This window comes from Emydura macquarii, unplaced genomic scaffold, assembly GCF_026122565.2.
Source record: "Emydura macquarii macquarii isolate MOO-44397 ecotype Brisbane River unplaced genomic scaffold, CSIRO-AGI_Emac_v2 contig_2676, whole genome shotgun sequence".
NCBI classification, from domain to species: domain Eukaryota; kingdom Metazoa; phylum Chordata; order Testudines; family Chelidae; genus Emydura; species Emydura macquarii.
The window spans coordinates 3,433,091-3,446,423 of NW_027132813.1; the positions used below are offsets into that span (position 1 = coordinate 3,433,091).

General features: G+C 43.3%; 1 protein-coding gene across 2 annotated transcripts in view; it reads right to left on the bottom strand.

The window, feature by feature from the left end:
* Positions 1 to 1,635: 1,635 nt before the first annotated feature.
* The window catches only part of KCNK5 (potassium two pore domain channel subfamily K member 5), a 55,895-nt gene continuing 44,197 nt past the window's right edge, over positions 1,636 to 13,333 (bottom strand). For both annotated transcript variants that reach the window (XM_067564769.1, XM_067564770.1), the window contains exons 2-5: positions 12,283 to 12,394; positions 9,662 to 9,828; positions 8,405 to 8,573; positions 1,636 to 7,198 (exon numbers count right to left, since the gene is read on the bottom strand). In XM_067564769.1, the coding sequence (XP_067420870.1) occupies positions 6,378 to 7,198; positions 8,405 to 8,573; positions 9,662 to 9,828; positions 12,283 to 12,394 (1,269 nt within the window). In that variant the 3' untranslated portion in view covers positions 1,636 to 6,377. The remainder of the gene's footprint in view (positions 7,199 to 8,404; positions 8,574 to 9,661; positions 9,829 to 12,282; positions 12,395 to 13,333) is intronic.

The following is a 13,333-nucleotide window of genomic DNA, read 5'->3' on the forward strand; positions in this document are numbered from 1 at the left end:
GTCTACAGGCAATAATTGAATCTAGTCATCACAGGGTAAACAGCCTAAATGACTTTCAAGAAAAGGAGGGGCTGAAAGCCTAGTACCAGCATCAGGGGATGTACACCAGGAAGGGATAGGGCATAACTCCCAACAGTCCCAGGTTTTATGGGACTGCCCTGCTTTGACCCACAAAATGACCTGTCCTGGTTGAAGTGGCTCTTGTCCTGCAGGGTTGGCTAAGCTCAGCTGCCCTGTGTGGCCAGGCCGTATCTGCATGTGCTGAGTCTCCATTAGGTCGCAAGGCCTTGAGCAGGCAGCCAAGTCCAGACAGTCCTGCAGGACCGGCAGAGCCGCTGCCGTGTGGTGGGCTTACTCTGCAACTCCCCCACCCCTCCCCAGCTCGCAACCCCAGGGGGCAGGACCCCTCCTGCCTGGCCAACTTGAAATGTTGAGAGGTGTGCTGGGGTCTACAGACTCTTTCTTCCCTCCCAGCTATACTCACGGCTTTCAAGGGTAGAGGCGCTCCTCAAGTTACATGTGAGGGGAGCAACTGTGTCAGGAGGCCAGGGGAAGCTCCCCTCATTTACAGCGGCACCAACTCTTATGCTACCTTTGCAAGTCATGGGATTTCAGCTGGGCCTGAACCGAGCCAGCCCAGGGAGGATACTTCCTGGGACCCCTCTGACTGGCTGGCTTCTCCGCTGCCTCTGCCTTCCCCCACTCCTTAGGAGCCAACACCATTCTCACACAGGCAGAGAAGGGAGAGGACTGGGTCACTGCAGGGGGGAGGGGAACCTGCAGTGGGGGTACTCACTAGAGGTGGGGAGCAGCGTCACTCCGTCAGGGTGTCAAGCCCAAGATGCAGTGACAACCGTCAGTCAGCACCTCCCTGCAGGACCCTCTCCTCAGGGTTGGGAGCTGGGTCCTGGGTGGGCGGGATCCGGCAGCTGCAGGGAAATGGACCAATTAGCTGCGGCTACAGGGGAGGAACCAATCCGGAAGCAGACCAATCGGGGCTCTTACTGAGCTGCATCCTCTGCTCTGCAAAAACCCTGGACAGTTCCTGATATTTGAACCTCCCCCCCCGCTCAAAAAAGAGGCGATGTCCTGGAAAAGCTGGATGGATGGTAACCCTAAGAGGGAACAGAAAGAGCCCAGATGCTCAGGGTGGCTCCACTCACTCCTCCCCCTCCTGTGGGTAACTGGGAAAAATCCTCTCCCCTCCCTCCCTGCAACACCCACTCTGGGAAGGGGCAGAGGGGACCTTGCTCCAGCCCCCGCAGCTGGGCGAGGGGAGTTAATCAATCCTGGAGCTGCAGGAGGAGTAGAGAGGAGGTGCTTAAGGGGGAGAAAGAGAGGTAAGATTCGATTGGAGGCAGAATTAAGTGGGCACACAATCACTCTCTATGTGACCTTCTGGCTAGCCTTCCAAATGCTGACCTCCATTCCAACATGCCTGTCTTTTTGACAGACTTTACTCCCTCAAAATACAGCATATTAACTTGCAATTTGCTGTATCAGGGCCTTCGCTTTTTGGAACATGAGTGGCTTTGACTATGAATTGCAATACAAGTGTACAGTGTGGTAGAAATAAGACTCAGTTCCTTGATACCTCTCCACTTCCCTTTCCCCCAATTATGAATGGAGAAAACGACCTGTACAATTCACGTTTTATTGCAAAATATTAAAATAAATTACATTTGAAACAGAGTTATCCAATATTTACATACTTTGCGATTCCAGTGACAATCAGCAAACAAGTAACAGATAAACACATGTTGTATCTGTTCATGTGATGGAGTGACCGAAGTGAGATCATCAGGACTGTACAAACTTTAAAAATTAGGGTCTCTTTTTCATATCTTTTTTTAAAGTTAAATTCATCACAACAAGTAGAATGAAGCCTAGAAGGCAAGAAGAGTATGGGAAAGATAGAGCTCTCAGGCTCCTGGTAAGGTCAATAGGCTTCTGTAGTGCTTTTTTCCCCTATTTGACCGAGAATGCTGTGTATTATTTTACCTGTACCATTCAAATCAAATGGAGAAAAAAAATTCATACCTTATGCAGGGTAAGATGTTTGTAAGTTAGCACTGGTTTTGTTTTTATCTAAGTTTTGTGACATCCATTGGCAGCAATGGATTCACACAAACCCCCAGCGTTGGAAGAACAAGGCTCTTTTTGTCTGTTATTCAGTAGTTTCATACCAATATATCAAATTTGTCAGTCTGCCTGCCACAAAACACACACACACACACACACACACACACACACACACACACACCATTGAAGCCCATTTAGTCACCCTCAGACTGGTCTAATTGGCGTAAGACAGCGTGAATAACTGATAGAGAGCTAAGTGAAAGATGAGGTCGCCTTGTCTTTTTAATTTGGATGTAGGAACAAGATTTTCCAACACAACATAAAGACCTTGTTGCAACTGCCAATGCCTTTTACAGCATTGGATCATCCTAGCAAATGGAAATCAGACAAAAAAGGGGAAATTACACTCAGATTTAATGGCCCAGAAGTGGCTGGAAATAGGTTAGCAGCCAACAGCCAGCTGGAAGGATTTCCTCCCCTACCTACTTCTATATCTGCCATAAACGTTGTTTTTTTATTAAAGTTAGCAGCTGACCACATAATCCCACCTATAAAACTGAAATTATTTAAGAACAAAGCATAGCTGGTTACCCCAGTGAGATTCTAAATGGTGGCAAATCGTAAACTTAAGTTTCCTTGGACAACTTCACATTATACAAGATCTTTCCAAGCAGCATCTGGGAATTGAAACTCGCTAAAGGCACTTTTATACTGAAGAGCTAAAAGACTGGACACACTTCTGGTTCACTACATGAGAATCAAAAGGCAAAAAGACTATGCTAGTTAAGGCCCCATGGCGGTTGTTTTTCTTAGAATGTGGAAGACAGGTGGACAAAGAGGGCTGGCTGGCTTAGAACACAAGAAATTCTGAGATGGCTTCAGCATCTGAAAAATAACGTCATCTCTTCGCTTTTGTGCTGGCCCTCTGCAATGTACCAATTAAATGCCACTTAATCTTTGGGTGTAAAGAAGGATTTAATTGGTACATAGCCCTTGTGCCTGCTGCAAAGAGGTGAATTTTGCCCAGTAAGGTTACAGTAAGGCACATGGGTGGTTTGTCTTGAGTGCAATACTGTGAGGTGTGCTTATGTCTCAGAAAAATTCTGCACTTAGTTCCAGGAAAGTTAATCAGTACCTAAAAATCCATGCTGTTTATAATGTAGACTTTTATATTTTATGCTGGGAAGACCTAAATGAGGGCCACGTCAGCAGCTTGGCAGAAGCCAGAGAGCTGCACCTAACTTAATAACATGGAACAGATTACATCCCTCCACATCTTTAAAGACCTAGATTCAGTTTGATATGGAGATTATAAATTCCAGTGTGCAACATTCCATCTCAGTCAGAGTAGCCAAGCCAAGCGTCTGGGTCATGTAATTTCCATATTAAAGGGAGCCACATTCTAACGCTCCACAGACCACACTTTGGCTGCCCCTCTTCTATACTTAACACAGAATATCAAGCAGCTGGACTTACTTTCTTCATCTTTTTCAGTGTGCCTTTCTCCCCTACCACGACCCTACAGTTAACTGTCACTAAAGCCTTGATCTTTGTGTCAACAATGGAACATAAGCTAGAGAACAAGAATATCTTTATGGAGTGTTCCTTTTTCTAAAAAAAGTGATGTGCATTTCCTTAATGAGAAGACTAGACCTACAATAAAAGACACACCTCTATAAATGGGGTAGTTGCCCATTTCTTACGGTTGAAAAATCAGTGGCACCAAGATAAAGTTGTCATCCAAAACTCTCTATCCAAGGAGGCACGCCTGAGGGGCTTCAGAGTCATGATGAAAAACCATGAAAAGAAAACTTATTAGTTCTAATCAAAACCTTCCTTGTATGGACATTAATTCATTCCTGCTTGTTGCAAATCTGATGCATCTAGTCAACAAGATTACGAACAGCAGTAAAAGTATGCAATTACACTGAGAGTTGTATTCTCTCTTCATCTATGATATTGTAAAGGTGGAATAACTGCTGAAACCAATTAAGTTAATTCCACATTTTTGCCAGAATTTTTAACAGAGTAGGATCCTGCCTCTTGTTAAACTTGGGTTATAAGCCCCCATGAACATAATACACATTTCCAAAGCGCAATCAATACAGAAATTCTTTTTTTCACAGTAGCTGGCTTCAGAACCTCTCGTCAACAGCATATCTAATCGGAGTACTGGGTTCCACCGTTTCTCCTCCGAATGTGGAAGGTTACTCTCATGATTTCAAGCAGCAGCCAATTTTACAGTTATTCATAAATTTTGTAATTCAAGATTAGTATTACAAAATTCCACACAACCCTTCTCACCAAGTTACAGAGGCAGTAAGATTTTTTTTAACTGTTCTCTGTACTTTCAAAATTTCCAAGGCATCTTGGAATGATTTAGATACTGCTAAACAAAAACAAAAACTTGCCATTTTAAGTCCAAAAGTCTTGACAAGTCTCTGTTCTAAAAATATTTTGGATCACTGAAAGCAGCACCTCTTGCCAACATGCAGTCAAGAGCCTCATTTGAAAGAATTTCACATGATGTATGTGTGTATCTTTTTTTTTTAAAAGGAAAAAAACATACTACCCTTTTCTTTTTACTCAAAACATTTGGGATTAACATTTTAAAAAAGCAGCCCACGCACCCCACAACCAACCGGAAACCCTTATTAGAGGCAAGAGGTAAAATTTTCAGATGTGCCCTAGTGACTTGGGACCCTAAGGCCCTTTTCAAAAGTGACTCAGGCTCTTAAGTGCTTGTCTACTCAGAGATAGCATGCAGCAAACCAGGGTGTATATCTACAGTGCACTAGCTTTCTGCACACTAACCAACCAAGTGGACCCTGCTACAACACACTGAAAATTCCACAGTATGCTTTCATATGGGAATATGTCAAAGCACACTAAAAAGCTTTTAGTGCATGGTAGCAAGGTCTACGTAGCCAGTTAGCATGCAGCAAACTAGTGCACTGTAGATTCACATCCTCATTTGTTGCGCACTAACCCTCAGCATAGACAATCCCTAAGTCACTGGCACTTTTGAAAAGTTTACCCAAGGTCTAGCATTACAGAACCTTCTTGGAAGTGGGGTAGAATGACCACTGAATGCCCAAGTAGATCATGCTTTTAACAATACCATATGCAAAAGGTGACTGTTTTTAAAACCATCTCAACTTCAAGTCTAATCTGAAGTACCAAGTTGGGGAAGTACTGCACAAGTTTCTGAACACAAATACTGATCATACCATACAGCTTTCTGTAGCAGCTCTTCAGGTTCCTTTGACAGGCATTGCAACAGTCAGACAGTGTCTGCTACTCAAAAGGTGATTTTGCTCAAAAGGACACAGTTTAGCTAAAACTCCATTGGTACAGACAAAGTCTATATTCAAGTATTTTCTCTAGAATATGGACAGTGGAAGGACACTTTCAATGTAAAAAGTCTGTAATATCCTTTGTGCTCCTCTTTACTTTGATCAAAGTGATTTCGCCCATCTCTTTCTTGCACAGTTCTGGCTGCTGGACAGTGAATTTTAGCAACAAGTGCTTTTCGTGCCCCTGAGGATAATTTCATCCCAGGTAAGGTCTTGTTTGCTAGAAGGCTCTCTGGCATTTTTTAGTTTAATATTTTTGTTCATAAATTCACTGCTCACCATTTACTAACAACACTGGCATAACCCAGACATTTGGGCAGCTTTTTAAGCTTCTTTACTCAGCTCTGCCAATGTACCACATCTCTGACCTTAAGTACATTCTGCTATTCCAGTCCCAAGCTTCTCTTGGAGAGAGACTACCAGTTATGCCACATCCAGGGCTAGCATGTTAGTGATGTGTGGCTAGGACAAGATCCCAAACTTATTTTCACTCGTGATCTACGCAGGACTGGAATCCAGCTTTCCAGCAGTGAAAGGCTAGTGCAATAATCTAACACGTTCTATACGCCTAAACCAGTTTGTCTGAAACTGTAGTTTCACACCCAAACTAATTCCCCCATGAAAACCACAACAAAAAAATAGGTCCAGTGTAACAACTTTGGTAATTTCCTCCCACTTTCTTAAAAAAATAAACTCCCAAGAGGAAGCAAGATGCCTCAAACTTTAAATTGTCATTTTGCAACTGTTTTAACATAGACAAGCAAAGCTGATTGAACTCCAAAAAGCAAACAACTGTTGATGACATGAAGACATAGGAGGTTTTTGGTTTGGGTGTTAGAGACAGGAGGTGGTAGCAATAAATCTGCCTTCCTCCTGCATAAGTTTTCAACAGACAGTATTAACCACCTTCAGAAAACCACTACCAAAACGTGTGCTGTTTCACGTTGCAGCTGTTACATTATTTACTGTGTTGTACACGTTCATCAGCTGTTCATAAGGCACAGAACTCTCCGACTCATTACTGGTAAATGTAGATTCATCAGAGGATGGGAAATTCACCAGTTTTTTGGGAGTCTCAGGTTCCTCTGCAAGATTGTCATCCATGGAGGACTTTGAAGTTTCCTCATCATCTGAAAGATCTTCCTCATCGTCTTCTTCTTCATTTACAAAACATATATTGGCACTCTCAAAGATTAGGGGTCGGTTATCCCTGGAGTCCCAAGCTTCCCCTTCTTCCTCGCTTATCCGGTCCAGCTGGTTTACAAACATTGTGCCCTCCAGTGGGCGGTCTCCAGTGAGATTGTCAGTTAGGTGCCTCATGACGTGACCGTTTTGGAGTCGTAGGGTAACCTGGTCATAATCGAATAATTTGTCCTTTGTGTACATCACCTGGGCATCCTTCTTGGCATTCTGCATATTTGGTTTGGCATTTTCTGCTTTAATCATTTTGTCATTGCTTGTCTTCAGAGCCTTCTTCCCAATCTGCTTGATGAGATCATTGTAGGTCTCTTCCTTCTTGGAAAGGAAGCTGAAGATGTTCACGTCCTTGGAGTTGCCCATCTGAAGGCCTTTTTTAGAGTGAGGGTGATTTTCAAAGGATTCTTTCCTTTTTTTCCTCCGTTTCTTGATTGCTTTGTGGACTTCCACAAACATGCTGACCTTCCAGTTGACAAAGAGTGAAAGCCACGCTAGGCCCAGGTAGATCCATAACTCTACAAAATATCTGTAAAGGGCATTGTAGTTTACATCTGGGTTTACACCTATAAAGAATTCAAAACAAGAAAGTTTATATAATGAACGTATACAAGGTTTAAGAAAATTTTAGTCTGGATATAACTTGAAATCCAGTGAAGAATCTTGAAGGGTTTTCAGACCACCATTTTCACACCTGCCTGCCAAGAGCAAAGCTGAAACAGAAAACATTTGGAGGTTTGCATTTAAGTACTCCTAGAATGACTTATTGCAAAACCCACAAACTATCCCTATTTTTAAAAATTGGTCAGGGAGAAAGGTCAATCTAGTTATCAAAGCACAGGTCAGAAGTCAAGATTTTGGATTTTGTTTCAAACTCTCCTGGGTGGCTTTGGACAAACTATGCCCAATTTTTTTAGATGTCCTCTCTAATTTTGGGCATTGAACTCTAGATACCGTGGGCTCAATATTCAAAGGCGTTGGTCACTCAGAGCTCCCACTGACTTCAGTCAAGTAATGAGTGCTCAGCACTTCTGGGGAACAAGTACAACACTCCAAAGTAGAGTCTAGGTGGCAGAAGTTGGGCACACAAGATTAAAGGTCACTCCTTAAAGATCAGGCCTCAACATTTCTGTGCCTCAGTTTCTCCCATCTGAGAAACAGGGACAATTATGCCTAGCAGAGATATTATAAAGCTTGTTTCTAAAAAGCTTCGATTGCTTGAAAAGCGCGTATGTGTGAAATATTTATAACTCAAATTAGGATTATTGAGACAGGTGTAAAGAATTGAAGTGACTTTTCTGATGTCATTTAGAAGTTAGGAGTTCCATGGTTTCCTAGCTCTTTGGTCTAACCCAAGATTTTTAACTGATGGGTTTAGATCACAGGCCTTCTAGGTCACACCCCTCATGATGAGAAGCTAGCACAATCCTGTGGTTGCTAGGACCAGCGCAAGCAAGGGCAGGAAAGGAGCAGCTTCTCCCACTCCACTATGTTGAGATAATTCTCCTTACCCCCACCCCCATCTGTTTCCCCCAACCTCTGGAGAGTGCTGAGCTCAGGGTCTAGGAAGTGCCATTTTGAGGGGTGGTAGGGCCAGCTCCAGAGTCTCCTGGAGAAGTGCTGATCTTTAATAAAAACTTCAGTAATGTGAAAGCCTCTAGATGCACCCATATTTCAGGAAGTTGAACACACACACCACAGCACTGACTTTTACATTTAAGACAGACACACTTCAGGCAATATACAAATAAGAAAACTGGGAGTTAACTGACCAGCAACAAAGTCTCCAAATCCTATGGTGGTGATTGTGATGAATGAGAAATAGAGACCTTCAATGTAGTCCCAGCCTTCAGTCACCATGAAGACAAAGGGAGGAATGACTAGATGGACTAAGACTCCCCAGACAATGAAAATAGCTGTGCATGTAATTTGTGCCTTTCGCTGTGAATGAAGAAGGAAAAAATAATTCAGAGAGACAAGTCAAGTTTTCTTCCGCCCCAGTGCATTTTACAGCATGTCCATCAATGTTAGCCCAAATACTGCAGACCATGAGTATATCACCAACCCTGCACAGTGGCTGCTGGAGCAAAAGATAAGGAGTGCTCTGGTAGTAAGGAAGGGGGTTGCAAAAGGCCATTGGAGTTAGGGACACTGCTGACAGAGGAGGAGCAAGTGATCAGTGAAAGAGCACTATAGGGTTGACAGAAGATAGCACTGGAGGGTTCAGGAGAAAAGGAGAGCCAGGGCATGTTATATGAATTAAACATGCAGTATTCTGAATTCCCAGGCCTCAGTTCCATCAAAGGTTTCTGATAACTACACAAGCCACTCAAGCTGCACTAAAGGTGACATCACTAAAACTTTTGTGAGAACAACAGCCCTATAATCCATAGCTGCCTGTTAATTCTCTACAGGCAAAATTCATCCTGGTGTAGAGACACAAAACTTGGCCCCCACAGCACTTAAGCTCTGCACTGAGGAGATGGGATGGTGTGGCTGGAGTAGCCGTAAGAGTGATCACAATACACACTGCAATTCATGGCATGCGTGGAGAGAATTTTAGCACTTTCCTTCTCATTCTTCCCCAACTTCTGCACAAAACCAATTTACCTGACTGTATACATACATGTCTATATTTCACCCTCAATAGTTTAGTGTATCCACTTGGTTTTATTACATTAACACTCAGTTACCTATGCCGATTATACATATTTTTGTAACAATTTTTGTGCATGTATCCATAATGACTACAATAATATTAAATATTTGTGTTACAGTATAACCCAGAGACCCAATCAGGGCCCCCATTGTGCTAGGTGCTGTACAAATTCTAGTGGACATGGACCCTGCCTCAAAGAGCTTCCAAACAGGGCCCAGTCCTTCTCTCAGTTCAATCCATGCAACCCCATTGCTAAATATAGCCTTTAATAGCCATGTACACTACCCAGATTAGCAGGGAGCTGAAGAACTAAAAGTCAAAGTCACATCAACTACGCCCTGCAGAAAGAAAAACAAACAAAAGTCCATACCAGGCTTACTCCTCTCTTTGTTAGGAACTGGCCCAGCCTCTTGGCACGCCCACCGAAGAACTTCCCCAAAGCACTGATCCATGTCAAGCAGAGGGGAACTCCAAAGAGCCCATAAAATATGCAGAAGACACGTCCAGCGGGTGTCTTCGGAGCAACATTTCCATAACCTGAAAGAGATAAAAGGCCATTCACAAATATGCCAGGGACAATTCAAGGTAGTTCGGCATAAATACGACACTCTGCTGTACGAGAAGCCCCTGACTTCACAACCCAGAGGCTTGGCCTTTGTTGCTCCAATTGCTTCCCAGCCCCTACTGCCCATGGGGCAACAATACACTGCATACAAATACGTGCTGGGGAGAAGGTGCTGTATTCTAAGTACCTCCTGGATTTTGGCTCTGTACTTTTTTGGTTCATCTGTTAAGTCAGAAAGTTCTCTCTGGACCAGATAAACAGGAGATAAACTCACCTGGAGATTTCTAAAAACAATTTTTCCTTCCAGTAAATATTGCTAAAAGCCTTGGTCTTATAAATTGTTTCAAACTGGAGTCAGACTTCACCCTCTATACATTTACTAATAAAGACATAAAAATAAGGCTACATCTACACTACAAACTTCTGCTGGCATAGCTCTGTCAGTCAGGGGTGTGAAGAGGTGCAATCCCTGGCAGAATTCACTAGTGTAGATACAGTTATACCAGCAAAGCTGCGCTGTTACTGGGATGGATTATTTTGCTCACGGTGGGGGGGGGGGGGGGGGGGGGTGGGTGGTGGTGGTGGTGGTGTTACTATACTAGTAAAAAGCACATCTTTACTGATATAGCTGCATCCACACTAGGAGTGCTCTGTTGGTATAGTACACTGGTATTTCTATACCAGGAAAGTGCTTCTAATGGAGACACAGCCTAAGGTAGGAGAAGTCAGAACTGCCACTGAGGCATAAATTTTGTTGGGAAATCTGCAGGCAAGACATCTCTTTCATGAGATCCATTATGAACATCTAAGTCTTGCTCTGGTATTTCTGCAGATAAAGGCAGCCTGGCAGTGAAGAAGTGGAGGAAAGGTTGTGATAGAGCAAGCTGTCTTGGTCAGGGCTTTGGCCCTCTGAGAGCAACAGAGCCCGAGCAGATATTCTGAGCACAGCTCCAGTAAGGACAACTAGTCTGATCTCAAGCCCTTTGCCAGAATTTTCTTGTTTTTGCTTTCTTGAACTTTGTACTGGAAGTTAAAGAACAATGAAGTCAGGTTATTTTCAAAGGTTTTTAATAATAGTAACTAGCAGAACATGGTGATGTATTTGGTTTAGCAGTAAGATTTCTCTCTCTCCCATCTCCTCTGGTCAGTTTGTGTTTTCAAACACTGTATGTGTTCCTTGTCAGAACAACAAACAGTGACCCTGATGTTTTCCTGCATCTTGCAGGGCTCTCTGCACATATCAGCAAAGACCTTCTGCAAAAGCAAAGGCAGATTTTTGCAAAGGGGCAGCAGCTGATTTTCCAAGTTCTGCAGCACTGTATGTCTGCGTATCAGAGATGAGGAATACATTACAGTGTTGTAGGGTTTCAGAGATGAGGAATACAATACAGTGTTGTAGGGTTTCACAAACAAATCAGCAGTGAGATTTAGAAGAGTGCATCAATTCTGTCCAACTTTCTCTAGAGAAGAGTAAGAAATAGAGAAAAGGAGACAGACAAGGCCTTGCGAGTGATCTTCACTAATGACGATGCATCTATCCATGGCTTGTTTGGGAGAGTGTGGCACTGTATGTGATAGGACAGTGTCACAAAATCTCATGCATGTGACTGATAAATTTATGGTATGATGGGTCAGCCTACTTTGACAATTGACTGATCTTGGACTACTGGTGGTAGATATGCCAATGGCCTGTGAAAGGATGTTAGATGGGGTGGGTTCTGAGTTACTACAGAGAATTCTTTCATGGGTGTCTGGCTGGTGAGTCTTGCCCACATATTAAGGGTTTAACTGATCACCATATTTTGGGTTGGGAAGCAATTTTCCCCAGGGCAGATTGGCAAAGGCTCTGGGGGTTTTCCCCTTCTTCTGTAGCATGGGGCACAGGTCACTTGTTGGTGGAGTCTCTGTACCTTAAAGTCTTTAAATCATGATTTGAGGACTTTAACAACTCAGTCATAGATCAGGGGTCTATTACAGGAGTGGATGGGTCAGTATCTGAGGCCTGTGTTGTGCAGGAGGTCAGACTAGATGATCATATTGGTCCCTTCTGACCTTAGAGTCTATGAGTGGATGCGCCAAGCCCCAAAAAATATTCCTTTAAGTTAAAGGCAACACTTTGTGCTAAAATTTATATCACACAGACATGGAAGTGTAAGCCTGATTGGAACTAAGCACATATTAATCCCACCTCATCAGCGCATTGGGTCTGTAACTACTTAGCAAGGGAAACATTTCTATGATGTATTTCAAGGATTTGAGTGCTGTGGACTCATAAAGATACATTTTCTAAGTTTTTTATTGATTTGTATACACTTCCTATAAGCCTTTTTCTGCCTTCTGTGGACAGCCAGTTGGACACAAGAGGGTACCAGCCCATTGGAGCTTAGGACTTAAAGGCCAGGAAACTTTACTTGCTAAATACCCACCAATTGTTGTGATTACGGTAGCAGCAAAGATGACAGCATTAGGCCAGTTCCAGTTGTTGAAGGTGTTGTTCCCAGTGATAGCAACCCCTTGCCCAGCAGCATTTGACACGACCTACAAGGACACAATTCAGACAGAAAGTCATTCGGACATAATGCCCAACACAAAGCTTGAAGTACAAAGTTATGTCCATCAGCTCTTCCCATAGTTCAACTTTGCAAAATGGTCATGAAGTCTACTCACCTACCCTTGCTAAGATTGGCAGGGGGGAGGAGGGAGCGGCGAAGAGGAGACACAACCAACCAATCCACTAATGAAAACGTTCTTGCTTATTAAAACTCTTCTCCAGACAAGTAGAATTTTGCCAAGCGGCAGCAGTTTAAACAGGTTTACTTGGGTATACTCCATGGCTACAGTTACATGGTTACCCAAACAGCCCATGAGCTAACTCTCATTATATTGGTGGTTAGCACAGCTGCTGAATAGAGGTTAGTGCTAAGTGTGGATATCTGCTGCAAAACAACCAACTTTTAAAACTTTCAAACATTGCTACAAGGCCTAGAGTAGTTTGGACATGAATAGGGCCTAATGGAATCCTTTGGCCATGCCATGCAACTGCAACGCCAAAAAAGCCCAGGCTAGTTCACCTGCTGTCCCTGCCAAGCCAGCACAAAACTGGGCTCCTTTTGGTTTGTTTTCCTTTGCTTAACTTTTCTAAGTTATTTCATGATATCAGTTCTGCTTGATTCAGCCCTCTGTTTCTCATTCAGCCTTCTTTCTCATAACATGTCCGTGTTAACTGAGCTGATTGGAATGCTAAATGTTTGCTTCAAATATTTTGTGGTGGGAAGTGTCAATATTTTTGCTCTGCAGAGCTAGCAAATCAAAAGCCTGGACATCAGCTCAGGCCGAGAGGGCACTGAAGACTCGTGAAGAATCCTCACATTTTGTAGGGATGATCTTGGGAGGTATTTTAGCCTAGCCTGGTGTTTCCCAAAGTGGATCACAGGAGGTTGCACTGGCAATGTCACTTAAGCCCAATGGCCACAAGTA